This window comes from Scyliorhinus canicula, chromosome 17 (genome assembly GCF_902713615.1).
Source record: "Scyliorhinus canicula chromosome 17, sScyCan1.1, whole genome shotgun sequence".
In the NCBI taxonomy this organism is placed as follows: Eukaryota; Metazoa; Chordata; class Chondrichthyes; order Carcharhiniformes; family Scyliorhinidae; genus Scyliorhinus; species Scyliorhinus canicula.
In genome coordinates this window covers 111,879,975-111,903,687 of record NC_052162.1, presented here as the reverse complement: position 1 = coordinate 111,903,687, position 23,713 = coordinate 111,879,975, and the positions used below count along the sequence as shown (strand labels likewise).

The 23,713-nt window shown below is 46.8% G+C and overlaps 1 protein-coding gene and 1 pseudogene across 1 annotated transcript; one reads left to right on the top strand and one right to left on the bottom strand.

The window, feature by feature from the left end:
* Positions 1-6,755: 6,755 nt before the first annotated feature.
* On the bottom strand, positions 6,756-17,251 carry LOC119952217 (gastrula zinc finger protein XlCGF7.1-like). The gene is made up of 2 exons (XM_038775866.1): positions 17,036-17,251; positions 6,756-7,807 (listed from the first exon to the last, which is right to left on the bottom strand). Exon 2 carries the CDS (start codon positions 7,444-7,446, stop codon positions 6,772-6,774), a length of 675 nt encoding a protein of 224 aa, XP_038631794.1. The 5' UTR covers positions 7,447-7,807; positions 17,036-17,251; the 3' UTR covers positions 6,756-6,771.
* Positions 17,252-17,340: 89 nt separating this feature from the next.
* The window catches only part of LOC119951522, a 58,076-nt pseudogene continuing 51,703 nt past the window's right edge, over positions 17,341-23,713 (top strand).

Genomic DNA, 23,713 nt, shown 5'->3' with positions numbered 1-23,713 from the left:
TGAATTGGATTGGCTGGGCACACAGACAAGGCCGGATACAAGTCTGATGTCTTCGAGCTGAGTCCTGTAATGAAACATCCAAAGGTCGGGGACACTTAATAGGTGAACAAAACATTAAAAAAATACAAGATGAAGAAATGTCTGCTGAAATTTCCATCTATGGGTGAGCTGAAGACTATCAAATGGATTGTTTTTAGTGATGCCTCTCACTCGCATGAGCCTGTCTCAGTGTCCAAATATTTCTCTTGCTAGATTTAAAGTTCGATGATATTCAGCTCCCATGAATCGACTGACTGTCAGATCTTTTAATATTTATTCCTCCTTTATTCAAATAAGGATATACATAACAACATACAATCAATAACAAAATAAACATAATAAATTAGGAGGATTGTGAGATTTTTTCTTATTTCCATTAAACATTTCCCTTTTGCCCTCCCTACTTATCCCAGCTCATCTACCCCCCCCCCCCCCCCCCCCCCCCACCAACAAACCTCGAGACAAGAAAGGCTTCCAACTCATCCAGAATGCCCCATCTGAGCAACAAAAGACAAACTTAATGTTCTCAAAGTTAGGGGATTCCACAAGACCCCCTAACCATGTTGATATTTTTGGAGAATCTTCTGACTTCCATTCTAATAAGATTCACCTCCAGGCAATCAATGTGGAAAAGGCCACCACATCAGCTCTTTTCCCGTCTATACGTCCTGGCATTTCTGACACTCCAAAAACTGCCTCGGGATTCTGGTAATATTTCCCCCTCCAACATTTTTGATAATGTTTTAATATTGGCGGCACGGTAACACAGCGGTTAGCACTGTTGCCTCACAGCGCCAGGGACACGGGTTCGAATCCCGGCTTGGGCCACTGACTGTGCGGAGTCTGCACGTTCTCACCGTTTCTGCGTGGGTTTCCTCCGGGTGCTCTGGTTTCCTCCCATTAGTCCCGAAAGACTTGCTTGTGAGGTGAACTGGAGATTCTGAATTTTCCGTCAGTGTACCCAAACAGGCAGTGGAGTGTGGCGACTCGGGGATTTTCACAGCAACGTCATTGAAGTGTTAATGCAAACCTACTTGTGACACTAGTAAAGATTATAAGATCCTCACGGCCTCACGGTAGCATGGTGGTTAGCATCAATGCTTCACAGCTCCAGGTTCGATTCCCGGCTGGGTCACTGTCTGTGTGGAGTCTGCACGTCCTCCCCGTGTGTGCGTGGGTTTCCTCCGGGTGCTCCGGTTTCCTCCCACAGTCCAAAGATGTGCGGGTTAGGTGGATTGGCCATGCTAAATTGCCCGTAGTGTAAGGTTAATGGGGGGATTGTTGGGTTACGGGTATACGGGTTACGTGGGTTTAAGTAGGGTGATCATTGCTCGGCACAACATCGAGGGCCGAAGGGCCTGTTCTGTGCTGTACTGTTCTATGTTCTAAGATTATAAATACCGAGGTCCAAAACCCTACTACACGTCCCCAGAACATGTGGAAATGGTTAGCTGGTCCTCCTTTACATCTCTCACATTTACCTTCTACCTCCGTGAAGAATCTGCTCATTCTTTCCGGTGTCATATGGGCCCAATGTGCTGGAATTGTATTAAGCTCATCCTATTGACCCTATGCAGTGTTGACCCTGTGCATAGTTTCACTCTGTAGTCCCCATCGGTGTTTTCTTTGTGTCCATCAGCCATCTATAAATGTTAATTATTTTCCCATCTCCCAAGTCATCTGGCAAGAGCAATTTATCAAAGGATAAGACGGAAAGATCAGAGAGGCAATGATTGATTGATACAATCCTGGAAGTCGATCGGCAGTACACTGTGACTCTTATGAAGGAACTCTTGGCAGAACAGAAAAATTCTTGGCAAGGGGAATTCAATTTTATAATGATAGGGAAGACTGCGAATCAGCTTCGGAGAGCAAGGGGTGTTTGTATGAATATGAGAAAACAGCCAGCCGACTGCTAGCGCACCAACTGTGACAACAAGTTGCCGTAAGGGAAAATCATTTTTTTAAAATTTGGTCATGGGGCGTGGGCGTCGCAGTCTATGCCAGCATTTATTGCCCATCCCTAATTGCCCTTGAGAGGGCATTTAAGAGTCAACCACGTTGCTGTGGGTCTGGAGTCACACAAGGCCATAAACAAATAAGAGCAGAATTAGGCCACTCGGCCCATCGAGTCTGCTCCGCCATTCAATCACGGCTGATATTTTTCTCATCCCCATTCTCCTGCCTTCTCCCCATAACCCCTGATTCCCTTATTAATCAAGAACCTATCTATCTCTGTTTTAAAGACACTCAGTGATTTGGCCGCCACAGCCTTCTGCGGCAAAGAGTTCCACAGATTCACCACCCTCTGGCTGAAGAAATTCCTCCTCATCTCTGTTTTCAAGGATTGTCCCTTTAGCCGGAGATTGTGTCCTCTGGTTCGAGTTTCTCCTACAAGTGGAAACATCCTCTCCACGCCCACTCTATCCAGGCCTCGCAATGTCCTCTAAGTTTCAATAAGATCACCCCTCATCTTTCTAAACTCCAACAAGTACGGACCCAGACTCCTCAACCGTTCCTCATATGACAAGTTCTTAATTCCAGGGATCATTCTTGTGAGCCTCCTCTGGACTTTTTCCAAGGCCAGCACATCCTTCCTTAGATACGGGGCCCAATACTGCTCACCATACTCCAAATGGGGTCTGACCAGAGCCTTATACAGCCTCAGAAGTACATCCTGCTCTTGTATTCTAGCCCTCTCGACATGAATGCTAACATTGCATTTGCCGTTTGCATGGGTTTCACCCCCACAACCCAAAGATGTGCTAGTTAGGTGGATTGGCCATGCTAAATTGCTCCTTAATTGGAAAAAATAAAAATATTAGGCTGCTCTAAATTTATTTAAAAAAACATTGCATTTGCCTTCCTAACTGCCGACTGAACCTGCACGTGAACTTTAAGAGAATTGTGAACAAGGACTCCCAAGTCCCTTTGTGCTTCTCATTTCCGAAGCATCTCCCCATTTAGAAAATAGTCTATGCCTCCATTTCTCCTTCCAAAGTACATAACCTCACACTTTTCCACATTGTATTCCATTTGCCACTTCTTTGCCCACTCTCCTAGCTTGTCCAAGTCCTTCTGCAGCCCTTGCTTCCTCAATACTACCTGCCCCTCCACAGATCATTGTATCATCTGCAAACTTAGCAACAATGCCTTCAGTTCCTTCTTCCAGATCATTAATGTATATTATGAAAAGTTGTGGTCCCAGCACAGACCCCTGAGGCACACAAGTCACCAGCTGCCATCCTGAAAAAGACCCCTTTATCCCCACTCTCTGCCTTCTGCCAGTCATCCAATCCTCTATCCATGCCAGGATCTTACCCTTAACACCATGGGCTCTTAACTAATTTAACAGTCTCCTATGCGGCACCTTGTCAAAGGCCTTCTGGAAATCTAAATAAATGACATCCACTGGTTCTCCTTTGTCTAACTTCCTTGTTCCCTCCTCAAAGAACTTTAACAGATTTGTCAGACGTGACCTCCCCTTGTGTTTTGTTCACAAGTTCCCCCAAGTCCCTTTGGGTTGCAGCTTTCTGCAGTTTTTGTCCATTTCAGTAACACTTTGTTATTTTGTTCTCCCTTCCAAAATGAAGTTCCCATTTTCCCACATTATACTCCATTTGCAAACTTTTGTGCCCACTCAATTAACCTCTCAATATCTCTTTGCAAACTGTTTGTGTCCCCCTCGCAATTTGCCTTTCTACCTATTTTTGTGTTGTTTGCAAATTTGGGCACAGTACGTTCGCTTCCTTCCTCCAAGTCATTAATATAAATTGTACACAGTTGCGGTCCCAGCACTGATCCCTGTGGAACCTCACTGGTTACAGGTCACCAACCTGATAAAGAACCCCTTATCCCCACTCGCTGTTTCCTGCTCATTAGCCAATTCTCTATCCATGTCAATATACTACCTCCAACACCATGGGCTCTTATCTCATGACTTAACGTTTTGTGACGTACCTTGTCAAAGGCCTTCTGGAAGTCCAAACACAACAAACCCATCTACTGGTCCCCCTCTATCCACTCTGATTGAGACTTCCTCGAAACACTCTGATAAATTAGTCAGGCACGGTTTCCCTTTCATGCAGCCATGACGACTCTGCTTGATCAGATTATAATATGCCAACTATGCCACTACTTCCTTATTCCAAAATATTTCCAACAATCAATGTTCGGTTAATCACCCTCTCGTTCCCCGCTTTTGCCTCACTCCCTTTGTGAATAGTGGTGTCACATTGGCAGCTTTCAATCCTCTGGTACTTATCCAGAACCAAAGGTTTTTGGAAAATTGCAATCAATGCATCCACTACGGTAGCATGGTGGTTAGCATAAATGCTTCACAGCTCCAGGGTCCCAGGTTCGATTCCAGGCTGGGTCACTGTCTGTGCGGAGTCTGCACGTCCTCCCCGTGTGTGCGTGGGTTTCCTCCGGGTGCCCCGGTTTCCTCCCACAGTCCAAAGATGTGCGGGTTAGGTGGATTGGCCATGCTAAATTGCCCTTAGTGTCCTAAAAAAAGTAAGGTTGGGTTACGGGTATAGGATGGATACGTGGGTTTGAGTAGGGTGATCATTGCTCGGCACAACATCGAGGGTCGAAGGGCCTGTTCTGTGCTGTACTGTTCTATGTTCTATCTCTGCAGCCATTTCTTTTAGGATCCCAAGATGCAGCCATCCAGAGGACTTATCTGATCCCCATTAGTTTGTCTGATGGAATTTAATTCCACCACCGTATTCTTTAGTATCAATGGGATGTTTGAAGTCTCTTCCACCGTAAAGACTGATGCAAAATATCTGTTTAACTCCTCTGCCATTTCCTTATTCCCCATAACTATCTCCGCAGATTTATTTTCTAAGGGGCCTGTGTGGAGTTGAGGTTACAATCAGATCAGCCGTGAACCTATTGAATGGTGGAGCAGGCTGGAGGGGCCGAGTGGCCTACTTCGTGACTCCTACTCCTGCTCCTAATTCGTACGTTATCACATCTTTTATAATAGATTGTAGCATTTTCCCTCCTACTGATGTCAGGCTAACGGGTCTGTGGTTCCCCGTTTTCTCTCTCTCGCCTTAAATAGTGGGGTTACATTTACCACCTTCCAATCTGCAGGAACCATTCCAGAATCAATAGAATTTTGAAAGATGATCACCAATGTATCCACTATCTCTACAGCCGCCTCTTTCAACACTCTGGGATGTAGAGCATCAGCTTTTGGGGATTTATTAGCCCCAACCACATTAATTTATCCAGTGCGACTTTTTCACTAATACTAATCTCTTTCAGTTCCTCGTGCTCACTAGTCCCTTGGTTCTCTCATGTTTTTGGGATGATTTCTGCATCTTCCTCCGTGAAGACAGACACACATTGTTTAGTTTCTCTGTCATTTCCTTATTCCCCATTATAAACTCTCCTGTCTCTGCCTGGAATGGACCCACATTGGTCTTTGCTAATCTTTCCCTTTTCACATTCCGATAGAAGCTTTTCCTGTCGGTTTTTAGGTTTCTCCCCAGTTTGCTCTCATATTCTATTTTCTCTTTATCAGTTTCTTGGTCCTCCTTTGCTGAATTCTAAAACAAGTTCCCAACCCTCAGGCGTACTACTATTTTGGCCACTTTGATCGAATGGAATCTTTAAGTTTTCTTGTCAGCCACAATTGCATAACTTTTCCTGTTGGATGTTTGTTTCTCAAAGGAATCTATATTTTATTTAAATATGTAATAATTCCTTAAATGCTTGCGATTGTCTGATTATCGTCACACCTTTTATTGCAAGTTCCCAATCTACCTCAGACAACTTGCCCCTCATGCTTTGACCTTCTGTGAGAAACACCCAGATACAATAAACAAAAGAACCATGTCACCACCATGGCCCATCTTCATGGCAATGGGGCTGCTTTGGAGGGGTTTCAAAGAGAAATGGGAACTAAACATCTTTTAACTTCCAAATAGCCTTTCACCCTGTGATCCTTTTGATAATCGGAACCAGATTTCCGCAACTAGGCTCAAAGAGCACCAACCCACTGGAAGCAAAGTCGTGAGAGTGGCCAGTCCAGCAGAAAGAAACCCTCCGACCCTCCCCATTGAACAGCTGTCAGAATGAATGAAATGCAGTCTAGGATGTAACTGTGAGGAAGTGAGCAAACGAATATGATGGACAGCAGGACCCTGAGGGTAATGTGTTCACAGACAGAACAAAGGGATGAGCAAAGCATGGCTCGGGGGATGGTAGCCTCGTGGAGAGAATAGTGAAAAGGATGCTGGGTAAAAAACATTCACCTGAAGAAGGAGCCGTGCTCCGAAAGCTCGTGTTTGAAACAAACCTGTTGGACTTTAACCTGGTGTTGTAAGACTTCTTACTGTGCTCACCCCAGTCCAACGCCGGCATCTCCACATCATGGGTAAAAAATGGGCCCAGAATAAGTGAGCCAATTAGGATATATGACCAGGTCAGGAGGTGTGCAAAATGACCAATGGGAAGTTTGTATGCGAATCGTGATGTAATTTGAAGTATATCTCCAGTGTTCCTTTGTTTGAGGTTCTCTTTATCCTGGGCTCTACAGAAGACAGTGTGTGTGTCCTGAGGGTCTATGGATTGAGTCAGCCTTGCAAGTTAGTTATTATTAAATGATATGAAACCTGCAAATCCATCTCAGATTTTATTGAATCTAGACTGACAGCAAAATAATCAGGCATTAACAACTGAAGCAGAAACAATAACAGCAGAATCCAACCCCTGTCATCAATTGTGAACTTGTTGGTGTCTCACCAGGTGCGATGAATTACAAAATCCCTTCCCACACTGAGAGCAGATGAACGGCCTCTCCCCAGTGTGAAATCGCTGGTGTGTCTGCAAGCTGGATAAAAAAGCGAATCCCTTCCCACATTGAGAACAGATGAGCGACTTCTCTCTATTGTGCACTCGCTGGTGTCTCTGCAGGGTGATTGGCTGAGTGAATCCCTTCCCACACACAGAGCAGATGAACGGCCTCTCCCCAGTGTGAACTCGTTGGTGTGTCTGCAGGGTGGATAACCGAGTGAATCCCTTCCCACATTGAGAACAGATAAGGGACCTCTCTCTATTATGCACTCGCTGGTGTCTCTGCAGGGTGATTGACTGAGTGAATCCCTTCCCACACACAGAGCAGGTGAACGGTTTCTCCCCAGTATGAATTCGCTGATGTGACTTCAGGCTGCATTGCTCGGTGAATCCCTTCCCACATTGAGAGCAGGTGAACGGCTTCTCCCCAGTGTGAACTCGCTGGTGTGATTTCAGGTTGGATAAATGAGTGAATCCCTTCCTACACACAGAGCAAGTGAACGGCCTCTCCCCAGTGTGAATACGTCGATGAATTTCCAATACAGATGGGGCACTGAATCCCTTCCCACAATCCCCACATTTCCACGGTTTCTCCATGTTTTGTGTCTCCTCGTGTCTCTCCAGGTTGGACAATCAGTTGAAGCCTCGTCCACACACAGAACACGTGCACTGTCTCTCCCCGCTGTGAATGGTCTGATGTTTTTCAGGCTGTGGAACTGGTTAAAGCTCTTCCCACAGTCAGTGCTCTGGAACACTCTCACTCGGGTGTGTGTGTGTGTCTCTCTGATTTTCCAGTCACACTGATGTTTAAAATCTTTTGAGGCTGTCAGATCTGGAAAATATTTCTCCTTTTGTTTCAAACGCTACTGGTACTCAGATTCCCAGGAACCGAGTGACTCTGTCGGTTCAAGACGTGACTTTTGGGATTTCTGTCTGCAATTCCTCCTCTTCGAATATCCTGTGAAAATAATTCAGAAAAGAGATCTCTGTCAGTACAGGATAGAAATTCAGAATAGACAATTCTAGTTTCTCTGGAACATTCTTTCCTCTCTCATTCCCGAAAAGCTGTAAATCTCCGCCCCACACACTCTCCCTCCATTCTCACTCTGCTGTATCTAATGTTCACCCTCCCAATTCTCCTGAAGGTGCTGATTCAGGCTGATTGACAGATCCCTGCTCACTGCTTCCTGTCTTGGATACAGAGACCATAACAAATAGGAGCTGCAGTCAGCCATTCGGCCCATCGAGCCTGCTCAACCATTCAATGGCCAATGGACAATCTACCACAGCACCATTTTCCCCACAGTATCCCCCATATCGCTTGATGACATCAATATGTTGAAGCCTATTTAACTCGTTCCAGAAAATATTTGATGACCGAGGCTCCACAGTCCTCAGCGGTAGAGAATTCCAAAGCCCAACTGCATCATTGGCCGAGTCAACTCAGGCCAATTTAAAAAGAGCAACTTGTAACTCACTCCCAGTGAGTTCTCCCAGTGAGGCACAGAAGACACAGCCAGAGTGAGACACAGCGAAGGGTGAGTTTGGGAATTCGAAGCTGGGTGGGGAGGAGGTGCTTTCTAGCCCCGGTAAGTAGTTCTTCTTTTTTCTTTTCATGCTCCTCATGTCCGATGTGGGAGCTCAGGGACACATCCAATGTCCCTGGCTCCTATTAGACCGCTTGACAGCTCTGGAGCTGCGGATGGACTCACTTTGGAGCATCCGCGATGCTGAGGACGTAGTGCATAGCACGTTTAGCGAGTTGGTCACACCACAGGTGAAAGTTACTGAGGGAGATAGAAAATGGGTGACCAAAAGGCAGAGCAAGAGTAGGAAGGCAGTGCAGGTGTCCCCTGCGGTCATCTCCCTGCAAAACAGATATACCGCTTTGGATACTGTTGAGGGAGATGGCTCACCAGGGGAAGGCAGCAGCAGCCAGGTTCATGGCACCATGGCTGGCTCTGCTGCGCAGCAGGGCAGGAAGAAGAATGGCAGGGCTATAGTGATAGGGGACTCAATCGTAAGGGGAATAGACAGGCGGTTCTGTGGACGCAATTGAGGATGGTATGTTGCCTCCCTGGTGCAAGGGTCAAGGATGTCTCGGAGCGGCTGCAGGACATTCTGGGGGGGAGGGTGAACAGCCAGCTGTCGTGGTGCACATAGGCACCAACGATATAGGTAAGAAACAGGACGAGGTCCTACAAGCTGAATTCAGGGAGTTAGGAGTTAAACTAAAAAGTAGGACCTCAAAGGCTCAAAGGTATCTCAGGATTGCTACCAGTGCCACGAGCTAGTCAGAGTAGGAATATCAGGATAGATAGGATGAATGCGTGGCTCGAGAGATGGTGCAAGAGGGAGGGATTCAAATTCATGGGGCATTGGAACCGGTTCTGGGGGAGGTGGGACCAGTTCAAACCGGACGATCTGCACCTGGGCAGGACTGGGGCCGATGTCCTGGGGGGGGGGGGGGGGTTTGCTCGAGCTGTTGTGGCAGGGGGATGGGAACCAATGCAGCAAGTCGGAAGGTAGTAAAACAGGGACAGAAACAAAAGGCAGTAAGGGGGAAAGTGTAAGGGCAGAGAAGACATAGTCAAAAATCAAAAAGGGCGACAGTACAAGGTACAGTGACTGAGGTGAGCTCAGTGAATAGGCCCAGTAATACGAAAAGGAATAAAACAGGAAGTAAAAACGTAAATGGTAAGCGATGCAGCAGGTTGTTACATGAAGATGTTCACCGACAAGGAAAATTAAGAGAATAGTTAAGAGGAAATATAACTTAAGAGAGGTTACTGATTGAGGTGTTAAGATTCAAAACAGAGGTATAAAAGCCAACATAAGTGTACTTTACCTGAATACTCGGAGTATTCGGAATAAGGTAAATGAGTTGATGGCGCAAATCATCGTGAATGACTATGATTTAGTGGTCATTACTGAAACATGGTTAAAGGATGGTCAAGACCGGGAGTTAATTATTATGATGCCGGCGGTGGAAGGGGAGGCGGAGATAGTGGTGGCGCTAGATGCAGAGAAGGCCTTTGATAGGGTCGAGTGGGGGTACTTGTGGGAGGTGCTGGAAAGGTTTGGGTTTGGGGAGGGGTTTGTCAGTTGGGTGAGGCTGTTGTATGAGGCCCCGATGGCGAGCGTAGCCACGAATAAGAGGAGGTCGGAGTATTTTCGACTATACCGAGCGACGAGTGTCCCCTGTCCCCCCTACTTTTTGCGCTGGCAATTGAACCCCTGGCTATGGCACTGAGGGAGTCGGGGGATTGGAGGGGGCTGGTCCGGGTTGGGGAGGAGCACCGAGTGTCGCTCTATGCAGATGACCTATTGTTGTATGTGGCGGACCCGGTGGGGGGAATGCTGGTGGTGATGGGGATTCTCCGGGAATTTGGGGATTTCTCAGGGTACAAGCTTAACTTTGGGAAAAGCGAGCTGTTTGTGGTACATCCGGGGGACCAGGAGGCTCCCACTGAAAAGGGCGGAGAGGAGCTTCAGGTACTTGGGGGTTCAGGTAGCCAGGAGCTGGGGGGCCTTGCATAAGCTAAACCTCACAAGGCTGGTGGAGCAAATGGAGGAGTTTAAGAGGTGGGACATGCTGCCGCTGTCTCTGACGGGTAGGGTGCAGTCAGTCAAGATGACGGTGCTCCCGAGGTTTCTGTTCCTGTTCCAGTGGCTCCCCATCCTTTTCCCGAAGGCCTTTTTCAGGCGGGTTAACAGGAGCATTACGGGGTTTGTGTGGGCACACGGGACTCCAAGGGTGAGACGGGTGTTCTTGGAGCGGGGCAGGGCTGGGGGGGGGTTGACGTTACCCAACCTCTGTGGGTATTATTGGGCTGCCAACGCAGTGATGGTGCGCAAGTGGGTAATGGACGGGGAGGGGGCGGCATGGAAGAGGCTGGAGATGGCATCCTGTGTGGGTACGAGCCTGGAAGCGCTTGCAACGGCGCCGCTGCCGCTCCCTCCTACGAGGTATACCACGAGCCCGGTGGTGGCAGCTACCCTCAAGATCTGGGGGCAATGGAGGCGGCACAGGGGGGAGGTGGGGTCCTCAATGGGGTCCCCGATACGGGGGAACCACCGGTTTGTTCCGGGGAGAATTGATGGCGGGTTCCTGAGTTGGCACAGGGCAGGTGTCAGGAGGCTGGGGGACCTGTTCATAGACGGGAAGTTTGCGAGCCTGGGTGAGCTGGAAGGGAAGTTCAGGCTCCCCCCGGGGAACACCTTTAGATACCTGCAGTTAAGGGCGTTTGTCAGGCGGCAGGTGGCGGGGTTCCCCCTGCTGCCGCCGCGTGGGGTCCAGGACAGGGTGCTCTCGGGGGTATGGGTTGGAGAGGGGAGGATTCGGATGTGTACCAGGTGATGCAGGAGGTAGACGAGGCCTCGGTGGAGTAGCTGAAAGATAAATGGGAGGAGGAGCTGGGTGAGGAGATTGAGGAGGGGACGTGGGCGGATGCCCTAGAAAGGGTGAACTCCTCCTCTTCGTGTGCGAGGCTTAGCCTCATACAGTTTAAGGTACTGCATAGGGCTCACATGACCGGGACAAGGACCGAGGACAGCTGTATTAGGTGCTCAGGGAGCCCAGCAAACCATGTCCACATGTCTGGGCATGCCCAGCGTGGGGGAATTTTGGAAGGGGGTAGCAAGGACGGTATCGAGGGTGGTAGGATCCAGGGTCAATCCAGGCTGGGGACTCGCAATATTTGGGGTTGCAGTTGAGCCGGGAGTGCAGGAGGCGAAAGAGGCCGGTGTTCTGGTCTTTGCGTCCCTAGTAGCCCGGCGGAAGATTCTTCTTCAGTGGAAGGATGCGAGGCCCCCAAGCTTGGAGGCCTGGATCAACGATATGGCGGGTTTTATTAAATTGGGGGGGGCGGAGGGGGTCGTCTCTTTGTTTTTGTGTTGGGTTGAATATCTGTCTTTTGCCAATGTCGGGCGTTAATTTATTGTTTCTCTTTTGTATTTACGGCGGGCGGGGGGGGGGGGGGGGGGGGGGGTTCTGTTTTTTTTTTGTTCTTACAATTTTCTGTTATTGTTTTCTTTTTTGTGAAAATTTGAATAAAAATTATTTTTTAAAAAAAGACTGGGAGTTAAATATCCGAGGGTATCAAACTATTCGGAAGGACAGAATGGATGGTAAGGGAGGTGAGGTAGCTCTGTTATTTAAGGATGACATCCGGGCAATAGTAAGGGATGACATCGGTGCTATGGAGGATATGGTTGAATCCATTTGGGTGGAAATCAGGAATAGTAAGGCGAAAAAGTCACTGATAGGAGTAGTCTATAGGCCACCAAATAGTAACATTATGGTGGGGCATGCAATAAACAAAGAAATCACTGATGCATGTAGAAATGGTACAGCAGTTATCATGGGGGATTTTAATCCACATGTCGATTGGTTTAACCAGGTCGGTCAAGGCAGCCTTGAGGAGGAGGTTATAGAATGTATCCGTGATAGTTTCCTAGAACAGTATGTAATGGAACCTACGAGGGAACAAGCGGTCCTAGATCTGGTCCTGTGAAATGAGACAGGATTGATTAATGATCTCATAGTTAGGGATCCTCACGGAAGGAGCAATCACAATATGGTGGAATTTAAAATGCAGATGGAGGGTCAGAAGGTAAAGTCAAACACTAGCGTTTTGTGCTTAAACAAAGGAGATTACAATGGGATGAGAGAAGAGCTAGCTAAGGTAGACTGGGAGCAAAGACTTTATGGTGAAACAGTTGAGGAACAGTGGAGAACCTTCCAAGCGATTTTTCACAGTGCTCAGCAAAGGTTTATACCAATAAAAAGGAAGGATGGTAGAAAGAGGGAAAATCGACCGTGGATATCTAAGGAAATAAGGAAGAGTATCAAATTGAAGGAAAAAGCATACAAAGTAGCAAAGATTAGTGGGAGACGAGAGGACTGGGAAATCTTTAGGGGGTGACAGAAAGCTACTAAAAAAGCTATAAAGAAGAGTAAGATCGATTATGAGAGTAAACTTGCTCAGAATATAAAAACAGATAGTAAAAGTTTCTACAAATATATGAAACAAAAAAGAATGGCTAAGGTAAATATTGGTCCTTTGGAGGATGAGAAGGGAGATTTAATAATGGGAGATGAGAAAATGGCTGAGGAACAGAACAGATTTTTTGGGTCGGTCTTCACAGTGGAAGACATAAATAACATGCCAGTGACTGATAGAAATGAGGCTATGACAGGTGAAGACCTTGAGGTGATTGCTATCACTAAGGAGGTAGTGATGGGCAAGCTAATGGGGCTAAAGGTAGACAAGTCTCCTGACCCTGATGTAATGCATCCCAGAGTGCTAAAAGAGATGGCTAGGGAAATTGCAAATGCACTAGTGATAATTTATCAAAATTCACGAGACTCTGGGGTGGTCCCGGCGGATTGGAAATTGGAAAAAGTGACACCACTGTTTAAAAAAGGAGGTAGGCAGAAAGCGGGTAATTATCGGCCAGTAACTTCGGTAGTAGGGAAGATGCTGGAATCTATCATCAAGGAAGAAATAGCACGGCATCTGGATGGAAATTGTCCCATTGGGCAGACGCAGCATGGGTTCATAAAGGGCAGGTTGTGCCTAACTAATTTAGTGGAATTTTTTGAGGACATTACCAGTGCAGTAGATAATGGGGAGCGAATGGATGTGGTATATCTGGATTTCCAGAAAGCCTTTGACAAGGTGCCACACAAAAGGCTGCTGCATGAGATAAAGATGCATGGCGTTAAGGGTAAAGAGTAGCATGGATAGAGGATTGGTTAATTAATAGAAAGCAAAGAGTGGGGATTAATGGGTGTTTCTCTGGTTGGCAATCAGTAGCTAGTGGTGTCCCTCAGGGATCCGTGTTGGGCCCACAATTGTTCACAATTTACATAGATGATTTGGAGTTGGGGACCAAGTGCAATGTGTCCACGTTTGCAGACGACACTAAGATGAGTGGTAAAGCGAAAAGTGCAGAGGATACTGGAAGTCTGCAGAGGGATTTGGATAGGTTAAGTGAATGGGCTAGGGTCTGGCAAATGGAATACAATGTTGACAAATGTGAGGTTATCCATTTTGGTAGGAATAACAGCAAACGGGATTATTATTTAAATGATAAAATATTAAAACATGCTGCTGCGCAGAGAGACCTGGGTGTGCTGGTGCACGAGTCGTAAAATGTTGGTTTACAGGTGCAACAGGTGATTAAGAAAGCAAATGGAGTTTTGTCCTTCATTGCTAGAGATAGGTAGATAGATAGAACATTACAGCGCAGTACAGGCCCTTCGGCCCACGATGTTGCACTGTCCTGTGAAGCCCTTCTAAAGTCCCTCTACACTATTCCCTTATCGTCCATATGCCTATCCAATGACCATTTGAATGCGTTTAGTGTTGGCGAGTCCACTACTGTTGCAGGCAGGGCATTCCACGCCCTTACTACTCTCTGAATAAAGAACCTACCTCTGACATCTGCCCTATATCTATCTCCCCTCAATTTAAAGCTATGTCCCCTCGTGCTGGACATCACTATCCGAGGAAAAAGGCTTTCGATGTCCACCCTATCTAATCCTCTGATTATCTTGTATGCCTCAATTAAGTCCCCTCTTAGCCTTCTTCTCTCTAACGAAAACAGCCTCAAGTCCTTCAGCCTTTCCTCATATGATCTTCCCTCCATACCAGGCAACATTCTTGTAAATCTCCTCTGTACCCTTTCCAATGCTTCCACATCCTTCCTATAATGTGGCGACCAGAACTGCACGCAATACTCCAAATGCGGCCGCACCAGAGTTTTGTACAACTGCAACATGACCTCATGGCTCCGAAACTCAATTCCTCTACCAATAAAAGCTAACACACCGTACGTCTTCTTAAAAACCCTCTCAACCTGGGTGGCAACTTTCAGGGATCTATGGACATGGACACCGAGATCTCTCTGCTCGTCCACACTACCAAGAACCTTACCATTAGCCCAGTACTCTGCCTTTCTGTTATTTCTTCCAAAATGAATCACCTCACACTTTTCTGCATTAAACTCCATTTGCCACCTGTCAGCCCAGCTCTGCAGCTTATCTATGTCCCTCTGTAACTTGTAACATCCTTCTGCACTGTCCACAACTCCACCGACTTTAGTGTCATCTGCAAATGTACTCATGCCCTCCTCCAGGTCATTTATAAAAATGACAAAGAGCAACGGCCCCAAAATAGATCCTTGTGGCACACCACTAGTAACTGGACACCAGTCAGAGCATTTCCCATCAACCACCACTCTTTGTGTTCTATCAACTAGCCAATTTCTGATCCAAACTGCTAAATCACCCTGAATCCCATGCCTCTGTATTTTCTGCAATAGCCTACCGTGGGGAACCTTATCAAATGCTTTACTGAAATCCATATACACCACATCAACTGCTTTACCCTCATCCACCTGTTTGGTCACCTTCTCGAAGAACTCAATGAGGTTTGTGAGGCACGACCTACCCTTCACAAAACCATGTTGATTATCTCTAATCAAATTATTCATTTCAAGACGAGGAAGGTTATGCTGCAATTGTATAAGGTGTTAGTGAGGCCACACCTGGAGTATTGTGTTCAGTTTTGGTCTCCTTACCCGAGAAAGGACGTACTGGCACTGGAGGGTTTGCAGAGGAGATTCACTAGGTTAATCCCAGAGCTGAAGGGGTTGGATTATGAGGAGAGGTTGAGTAGACTGGGACTGTACTCGTTGGAATTTAGAAGGATGAGGGGGGATCTTATAGAAACATATAAAATTATGATGGTAATAAATAGGATAGATGCGGGCAGGTTGTTTCCACTGGCGGCTGAAAGCAGAACTACGGGGCATAGCCTCATAAATAAGGGGAAGTAGATTTAGGACTGAGTTGAGGAGGACCTTCTTCACCCAAAGGGTTGTGAATCTATGGAATCCCTTGCCCAGTGAAGCAGCTGAGGCTCCTTCATTAAATGTTTTTAAGATAAAGATAGATAGTTTTTGAAGAATGAAGGGGTTAAGGGTTATGATGTTCGGGCCGGAAAGTGGAGCTGAATCCACAAAAGATCAGCCATGATCTCATTGAATGGCGGAGCAGGCCCGAGGGCCCAGATGGCCTACTCCTGCTCCTAGTTCTTATGTTCTTATCCTCAAGTGAAGAATTTAGGACTCATCTTAGCTTTCTGTCCATTTTCCTGCCTGTTCCCCATAGCCCTCCACTCCCTCGTCAATCAGAAATTTGTCCAACTCATCCTTGAACAGATTTAATGGCCCCCAGACTTCACTAGTTCCTGTGTAAGAGAGATCTGAGGGAAGAATGATTGGAAGTATATAATGTAACTGCAATGCAATATTACTAGACTAGAAATAACAGTAAATGTACGTTGTCACAGAACTATCAATAAGATATCAAATCTGTACCATATAACACCAGGCATATCTCTGATATTAATTTACTGTCCCCTTAAGTGTCAGCCATCTCCTGGGGAAAGCAGCCCTTTAATTGTGAACATTGGGAAAGAGACCATCCTTTTAGCCAGACAAATAAATGTCTCAAGCTGAGGGGACAAAGGATGTCAATGTCTTAAGACAGGACTGTTCCCTTCCAGTTGGGGAACACTTCAGCAGTCAAGGACATTCAGCCTCTGATCTCCGGGTCAGCATTCTACAAGGAGGCCTTCAGGAGACGCGACAACGCAAAATTGCTGAGCAAAAACTTATAGCTAAGTTCCGCACGCATGAATGCGGACTCAACCGGGATCTGGGATTCATGTCGCATTACATTCGGCCCCCACCAACAAGCCTGGACTTGCAGAGGCCTACCGACTGAACTGGCTTGGGACAATTCACACCTCTTTAACCTGGAGTTACCTCTCTCTCTGCATCTTTGATGATTTGATTGCCTGCAGGTGCTCGCATTCCGGGGCATCTCTGACTGTGTCTATATAAACATTTCTGGAACAAGCCTTTCCATTCACCTGAAGAAGGAGCCGTGCTCCGAAAGCTCGTGTTTGAAACAAACCTGTTGGACTTTAACCTGGTGTTGTAAGACTTCTTACAATGTCTTAAGAGAGAGAGAGAGACCTGGGCCAAGATTTCCAGAGTCTGCACCCTCCCTGGATTCACTTCCTTTCCCTTCAGTTGCTGCAAGTGACCAATTGAAGGTGAGAATGAGAAAAGAAATGGAAAGGGGGAGAAAAGAAAATGTTTTACTCACAGATGTTGGAGACTTGAGGAAATTTCAGTCTGTGTGAAGCTCGATCCTCTGCCTCTGATTGGCGGGAGGACAGGAGTCCTTCCGGTCGTCTGTGTTTCCCATTGGTCAATAACTCAGCAGGAAGATCAGGGGGCAGGCTCCCTTCCGCACATGCGCAGCTACTCCTCTTCCTTGGACCTGTGCAGTCCCGGGCCGGGGTAGGGGGAGGGGGGTGATCACCGAGCGGCTTCTCGCTCTGGCCGGAGCCGTCAGTCGGTTGCCTGGAAACCTTGTCTCCGGGAGGTGGAAGGGAAACAACGGGTGGGGGTGGGGCTCCCGTGTGCGCGCGCCGGGCCTGCGCATTGGACCGCGCGGTGACGTCACCGCTGAGCAGACTGATACATATTGGCTGACTCAGGCAGGGCTCCATTCACTTTGAAGGTGACAAGGGTAGTCTGAGGGCCAAAGAATGTTCCAGAGAAACTGGAATTGGCTGTTCTGAATTTCTATCCTGCACTGACAGTGATGATTTTTGCAAACTCCTTTTAAAGGATATTAGAAGGTGAGAATTTACAGCAGGAAATCTCAAACTAATTGTCATGTCCAGATCTGACAGAGTTAGTCGATTGATCGCGACCTGAATATCATCGGCCTTTCAATCTGGAAGGAGAAATGTCCGTTCTCATTTTAAACGACAGTGTGACTGGAAAAGCACCGAGACACGCACACACAACCGGGTGAGAGTGTTCCAGAGCACTGACTGTGGAAAGAGCTTTAACCAGTTACACAGCCTGAAAAAAAATCACCCTATTCACAGCGGGGAGAGACCAGACACGTGTTCTGTGTGGATAAGACGTCAACTGATTGTCCAACCTGGAGAGACGCAAAGATACCAGCACCATGGAGAAACGGTGGAAATGTGGGGAATGTGGGAAGGGATTCAAATATCCGTCTGAGCTGGAAATTCACCAACGCACTCACACTGGGAAGAGACCGTTCACCTGCTCTCAGTGTGGGAAGGGATTCACTCAGTTATCCAGCCTGCAGACGCACCAGCGAGTTCACACCGGGGAGAGGCCGTTCACCTGCTCTGTGTGTGGGAAGGGATTCACTCAGTCATCCAATCTGCTGAGACACCATGTCACGCACACCAATGAGAGACCCTTTAAATGCTCTGACTGTGGGAGGTGCTTCAGAAGGTCTCAGGTACTGATAGAACATCAGCGCATTCACTCTGAGGAGAGACCGTTCACCTGCTCTCACTGCACAAAGAGATTTCGAACGTCATCCAACCTGCGGAAACACCAGCGGGTTCACACTGGTGAGAAGCCGTTCACCTGCACAGTGTGTGGTCAGCAACTCGCTCATTTATCCACTCTGCTGAGACATAAAGTCACTCACACCAATGAGAGACCCTTTAAATGCTCTGACTGCGGGAGTGGTTTCAAAAGCTCTCAGGAACTGATGACCCACCAACGCATTCACACGGGGGAGAGACCATTCAGCTGCTCTCTCTGCACAAAGAGGTTTAGAACATCATCCAAACTGCGGGAACACCAGCGAGTTCACACCGGCGAGAGACCGTTCATCTGCTCCGTGTGTGGCCAACGATTCGCTCAGTTAACTGGCCTGCTGCAACACAATGTGATGCACATCAATGGGAGACCCTTTAAATGCTCCGACTGTGGGAGTTCCTTCAAAAGCTCTCAGGGATTGATGGAACACCAGCGCATTCACACTGAGGAGAGACCGTTCAGCTGCTCTCTCTGCACAAAGAGGTTTAGAAAGTCATCCACACTGCGGGTACACCAGCGAGTTCACACTGGGGAGAGGCCATTTACCTGCACTGAGTGTGGGAAGGGATTCACTCAGTCATCCAGCCTGGTGAGACACCGGCGATTCCACAGGTGGTGACAGGGGTTGGATTCTGCTGTTATTGCTGCTGTTAATCACACCCAGGACTGAACCATGCTCATTCTGACACTTGGTGAAGTGGGAGGGTTGGAAGGTTTCTTTCTGCTGGACTGGCCGGTCTCACAACTTTGCTTCCAGTGGGCTGATGCTCTTTGAGCCTGGGAGACCACATTTCCACTGAAATGATCCACAAAAGCTGATGAAGGACATTTATTTAATCCTGAAATGTAAATAGTGTTTCCTGCCCCCATCCCGTCCACCTAACTACAGACCGATCTAAAATAAATACTGGCAGCACGGTAGCATGGTGGTTAGCATAAATGCTTCACATCTCCAGGGTCCCAGGTTCGGTTCCCGGCTGGGTCACTGTCTGTGCGGAGTCTGCACGTCCTCCCCGTGTGTGTGTGGGTTTCCTCCGGGTGCTCCGGTTTCCTCCCACAGTCCAAAGATGTGCGGGTTAGGTGGATTGGCCATGCTAAATTGCCCGTAGTGTCCTAAAAAAAAAGTAAGGTTAAGGGGGGAGGGGGGGGGGGGATGTTGGGTTACGGGTATAGGGTGGACACGTGGGTTTGAGTAGGGTGATCATTGCTCGGCACAACATCGAGGGCTGAAGGGCCTGTTCTGTGCTGTACTGTTCTATGTTCTATGTTCTAACAGGTCTGGCAGCAACTGTGGAGAGAGAAGCAGAGTTAATGTTTCACGTCCAATGTAACTCTGCTTCAGAACTAAAGAGAGGGAGAAATGTGATGGGTTTGATGCTGCTGAGAAAGGGGGAGGGTCAGACAGAACAAAAGAGAAAGTTAGGGATTGGTTAGAGGGTGGGTGAGATTAAATGACAAAAATGTCCTGGAACAAAAGGCAAAGGGAGAGGTAATGGTTTTAGTAAAGAAACAAAGCATTGGTCCAGAGTCAGTGTTAATGGCAGAATAAAGGACAGCTCTGTCTGGAAGCAAAACACATGTAAACAAGATGCAGACTGGCACTCAGCAAAAAAACAAATCAAAATGGAGAAGAGAGTTCAGGGTGTGAAGTTGTTGAACTCAATGTTGAGCCCAGAAGGCTGTAAAGTGCCTCATGGGAAGATGAGGGGCTGTTGGTCCAGCTTGTGTTGGGCTTCTCTGGAACATTGCAGCAGGCCGAGGACAGGAATGTGAGCCTGAGAGCAAGGTGGTGAATTCTAATGGCAGCAAGCGGAAGGTCAGGGTCAGGCTTGTGGACTGAGCGGAGGTGTTCCACAAAGAGGGCAGGGAACAGGCTACAGATGAATTAAAGACAAACCATTTGGGTCCAGAACATTTTTGTTTTGTTTTATTTTTTTTCCAATTATGGGCAATTGAGTGTGGCCAATACACCTACGGCACAGTTGCACACTGGTTAGCATTGTTGCTTCACAGCACCAGAGTCCCAGGCAATAGTTTTCTTTCTTCGTCATCTTGATCATGTTGAACAATGAGCTTATTCTTGAGCCAGACTTTGATAGACTATGATTGCAGGCCACTTATCAACATAAGAACATAATTTACTTGTATCAACGATTTCTGTTACCGTTACAGTTTCTAGAAACATTTAGAAACAAAGAATGTACAAACCTAATTCTGCCATTACAATATTATCTATTACATTGTTTCGCTAATTTTCACTTATATAAAATTCAGTGTTGAATAATCAACTGTGTTGTAACTAGTTTTTAATAGGAAATCAATATGTGATTAATAAAGAAAAGTTATGTAATGTAAAATGGCTGCAAGAAGCTAGATGTTGGAGTTTAAAATGGCTTCCTTGACCTTGTTACTTATATCCGTGAATATGGTGTAAAAGTGATGAAATTTTAAAATTAAATAGATTTCCCAGTACTGCATGGTAGCACAGTGGTTAGCATTATTGCTTAACAGCGCCAGAGTCCCAGGTTCGATTCCAGCTTGGGTCACTGTCTGTGCGGAGTTTGCACGTTCTCCCCATGTCTGCATGGGTTTCCTCCTGGTGCTCCGGTTTCTTCCCAGAAGTCCCGAAATACGCACTGTTTAGATAATTTGGACATTCTGCATTCTCCCTCTGTGTCCCTGAACAGGCGCCGGAATGTGATGACGAGGGTATTTTCACAGAAACCTCATTGTAGTGTCAATGTATGCCGACCTGTGACAATAAAAATTATTATTATTACCTGCGGTATCGTACATTACAACAATTACTGCACTTCAAAAAGTACTTGTTCTGCGATGCTATTGAAAATGATTTTTTTCTAATTTTCCTCAAACTTGGATATATTACAGTTGGTCCCCTCATCAAAATAATTGACAAAGACTGAGCTTGAATTTTGAGTAATACCATGTCTTTAATTCTCTCTGAAATTCTCTCTGAAATTCTCAGTGAAAATCCAAACACACCAAATACTGAATAATTTGTTTTTTAAACACAGGCAAGTTGTTGTGATTTGGACTGCGTTACCTGAAAAGAGTGCAAGAAACCAATTCAACTCTTCTTTCAAAAGGGAATTTTCCTTGAAAGGAAATGAACATTTCTGGGCAGTGGGATTAATTGGTTGGCTCTTTCACAGATCTGGCATCAGCAGGATGGACCGAATGGAGGAGCCCCTCGTGAGGAGTAATGGGGACAAAGGGACCTGGGTGAGAATGGGTCCTCAATAAGTCACTGAAGGCTAACATGCAGGTGCAGCAAGCTATCAGGAAGGCTAATGGACGTTGGCCTTTATCACAAGAGGATTTGAGTACAGGTGTAGTGAAGACTTGCTTCAAAAGTATAGAACAGGCATTGTCAAAGTCGTGGGTGGGTGTCGGGAGGGTCGCGGAGCCATCCGTCACGGCGCTCCGATCGCGCAAATCCTATGCCGGCTGCAAGCGGCCTTCAAAATGGCCACAAACATATTTTTAAAATTCGGGCGCATGCGCAGTGCGGCTGCATTTTTTTTTAATGCGGTCGCAGCCTTTTTTTTTACAAATTCGGGGGGACGAAGGGACCATTGGAGCCAAAGGGACCCAAAACCATTTCCTCCATTTTTCTCAGCAACAAACAAGGTAAGAGAAAATGGTGGGTTGCGCAGGTCGGCCAGCGTGGGTCAGAAAAGGTCGGCCGGCATGGATCACGAAGGTGGGTCACGAAGGTCGGCCGGCGTGGGTCGCGAAGGTCGGTCGGGTCGGATCCTGAAGGTTGGATCGTTGGTAAAAATGGGTCCCCGGAAAAAAGTTTGATAAACCCTGGGATAGAACATTGGTAAGACCGCAACTGGAGTACTGTGTGCAGTTTAACCTCAGGAAAGATATTGCCACAGAGGGAGGTTCACCAGACTTGATCTGGGGATGGCAGGACTGTCCAATGAAGAGAGATTGGGGAAACTGGCCCTGTATTCTCCAGAATTTTGAAGAACGAGAATTGATTTCATTGAAACTTATAAAATACTTTAAGGAATAGACAGGGCGGGTGCAGGTGAGATGTTTCCCCGGGTTGGGGAGTCTAGAACCAGGGGACACAATTTCAAAATAAGGGGGAAGCCACTTAGGACGGGTCTCGGAGGAGGCATTTCTTTACTCAGAGGGTTGTGAATCTTTGGAATTCTCTACCCCAGAGGGCTGTGGAAACTCAGTCACTGAGTGTGTTTAAAGCAGAGACTGACAGATTTCTAAATCCCAATAACACAAAGGGAGGTGGGGATAGTGTGGGGGAAAAGGCATTGAAGTGGATGATCAGCCATGATCGTATTGAATTCGGAGCATGCTCAATGGGCTGAATGGCCAACTCCTTCTTTGGAAAGTAAATTGTGAAGAGGACATAAGGAGGGTACAAAGGGATATAGATAGGTTAAGTGAGTGGGAAAAGATCGGCTAAATGGAGAATAATTTGGGAAAATGTGAAATTGTCCATTTTGGCAGGAAGAATAAAAAGCTTATTTACCATAAGGTGAATGATTGCAGAGCTCTGAGATTGAGAGGGATCTGGGTGTCCAAGAGCATGAATCACAAAAGGCGAGTATACAGGTACAGCAAGTAATTAGGAAAGCTAATAGAATGTTATTGTTTATTGTGAGGGGAATTGAATACAAAAGTAGGGAGGTTATGCTTCAGTTATACAGGACATTGGTGAGACCACATCTGGAGCACTGTGTACAGTATTGCTCTCATTTAAGGAATGATGTCAATGTGTTGGAAGCAGTTCAGAGAAGGTTTACTGGACTCATACCTGGAATTGGAGGCTGGTCTTATGAGGAATGATTGGACAGGCTGGGCTTGTGTCTGATGGAGTTTAGGTGACTTGATTGAACCGTATAAGATCCTGAGGGCCCTTGGCAGGGTGGATGTGGAAAGGATGTTTCCTCTTGTGGGAGAATCTGGAAATTGGGAGTCACTTTAATAGTGATAACCTGTCCGTTTAAGGCAGAGGAGAACTTTTTCTCGCAGTCTTCGGAATTCTCTTCCTCAAAGGGCAGTGGAAACAGAGTCTATGAATATTTTTAAGGCAGAGCTGGATAGATTCTTGATACGCAAGGGAGTGAAGGACTTTCGGGGGGGGTCAGCAGGAATGTGGAGTTGAGGTTTCAATCAGATCAGCCGGGAACTTATTGAACGGTGGAGCAGGCTCGAGGGGCCGAGTGGCCTACTCCTGCTCCTAATTCATATGTTATCACAACCTTTATAATAGATTGTAGCACCATCCTTCCTACTGATGTCAGGCTAATGGGTCTGTGGTTCCCCGTTTTCTCTCTCCCTCCTTAAATAGTGGTGTAACATTTACCACCTTCCAATCTGCAGGAACCATTCCAGAATATAGGATCGG

Coding starts and splice junctions, on each gene's coding strand:
- LOC119952217 (XM_038775866.1), bottom strand. CDS start 7,446: ATGGAGAAACCGTGGAAATGTGGGGATTGTGGGAAGGGATTCAGTGCC.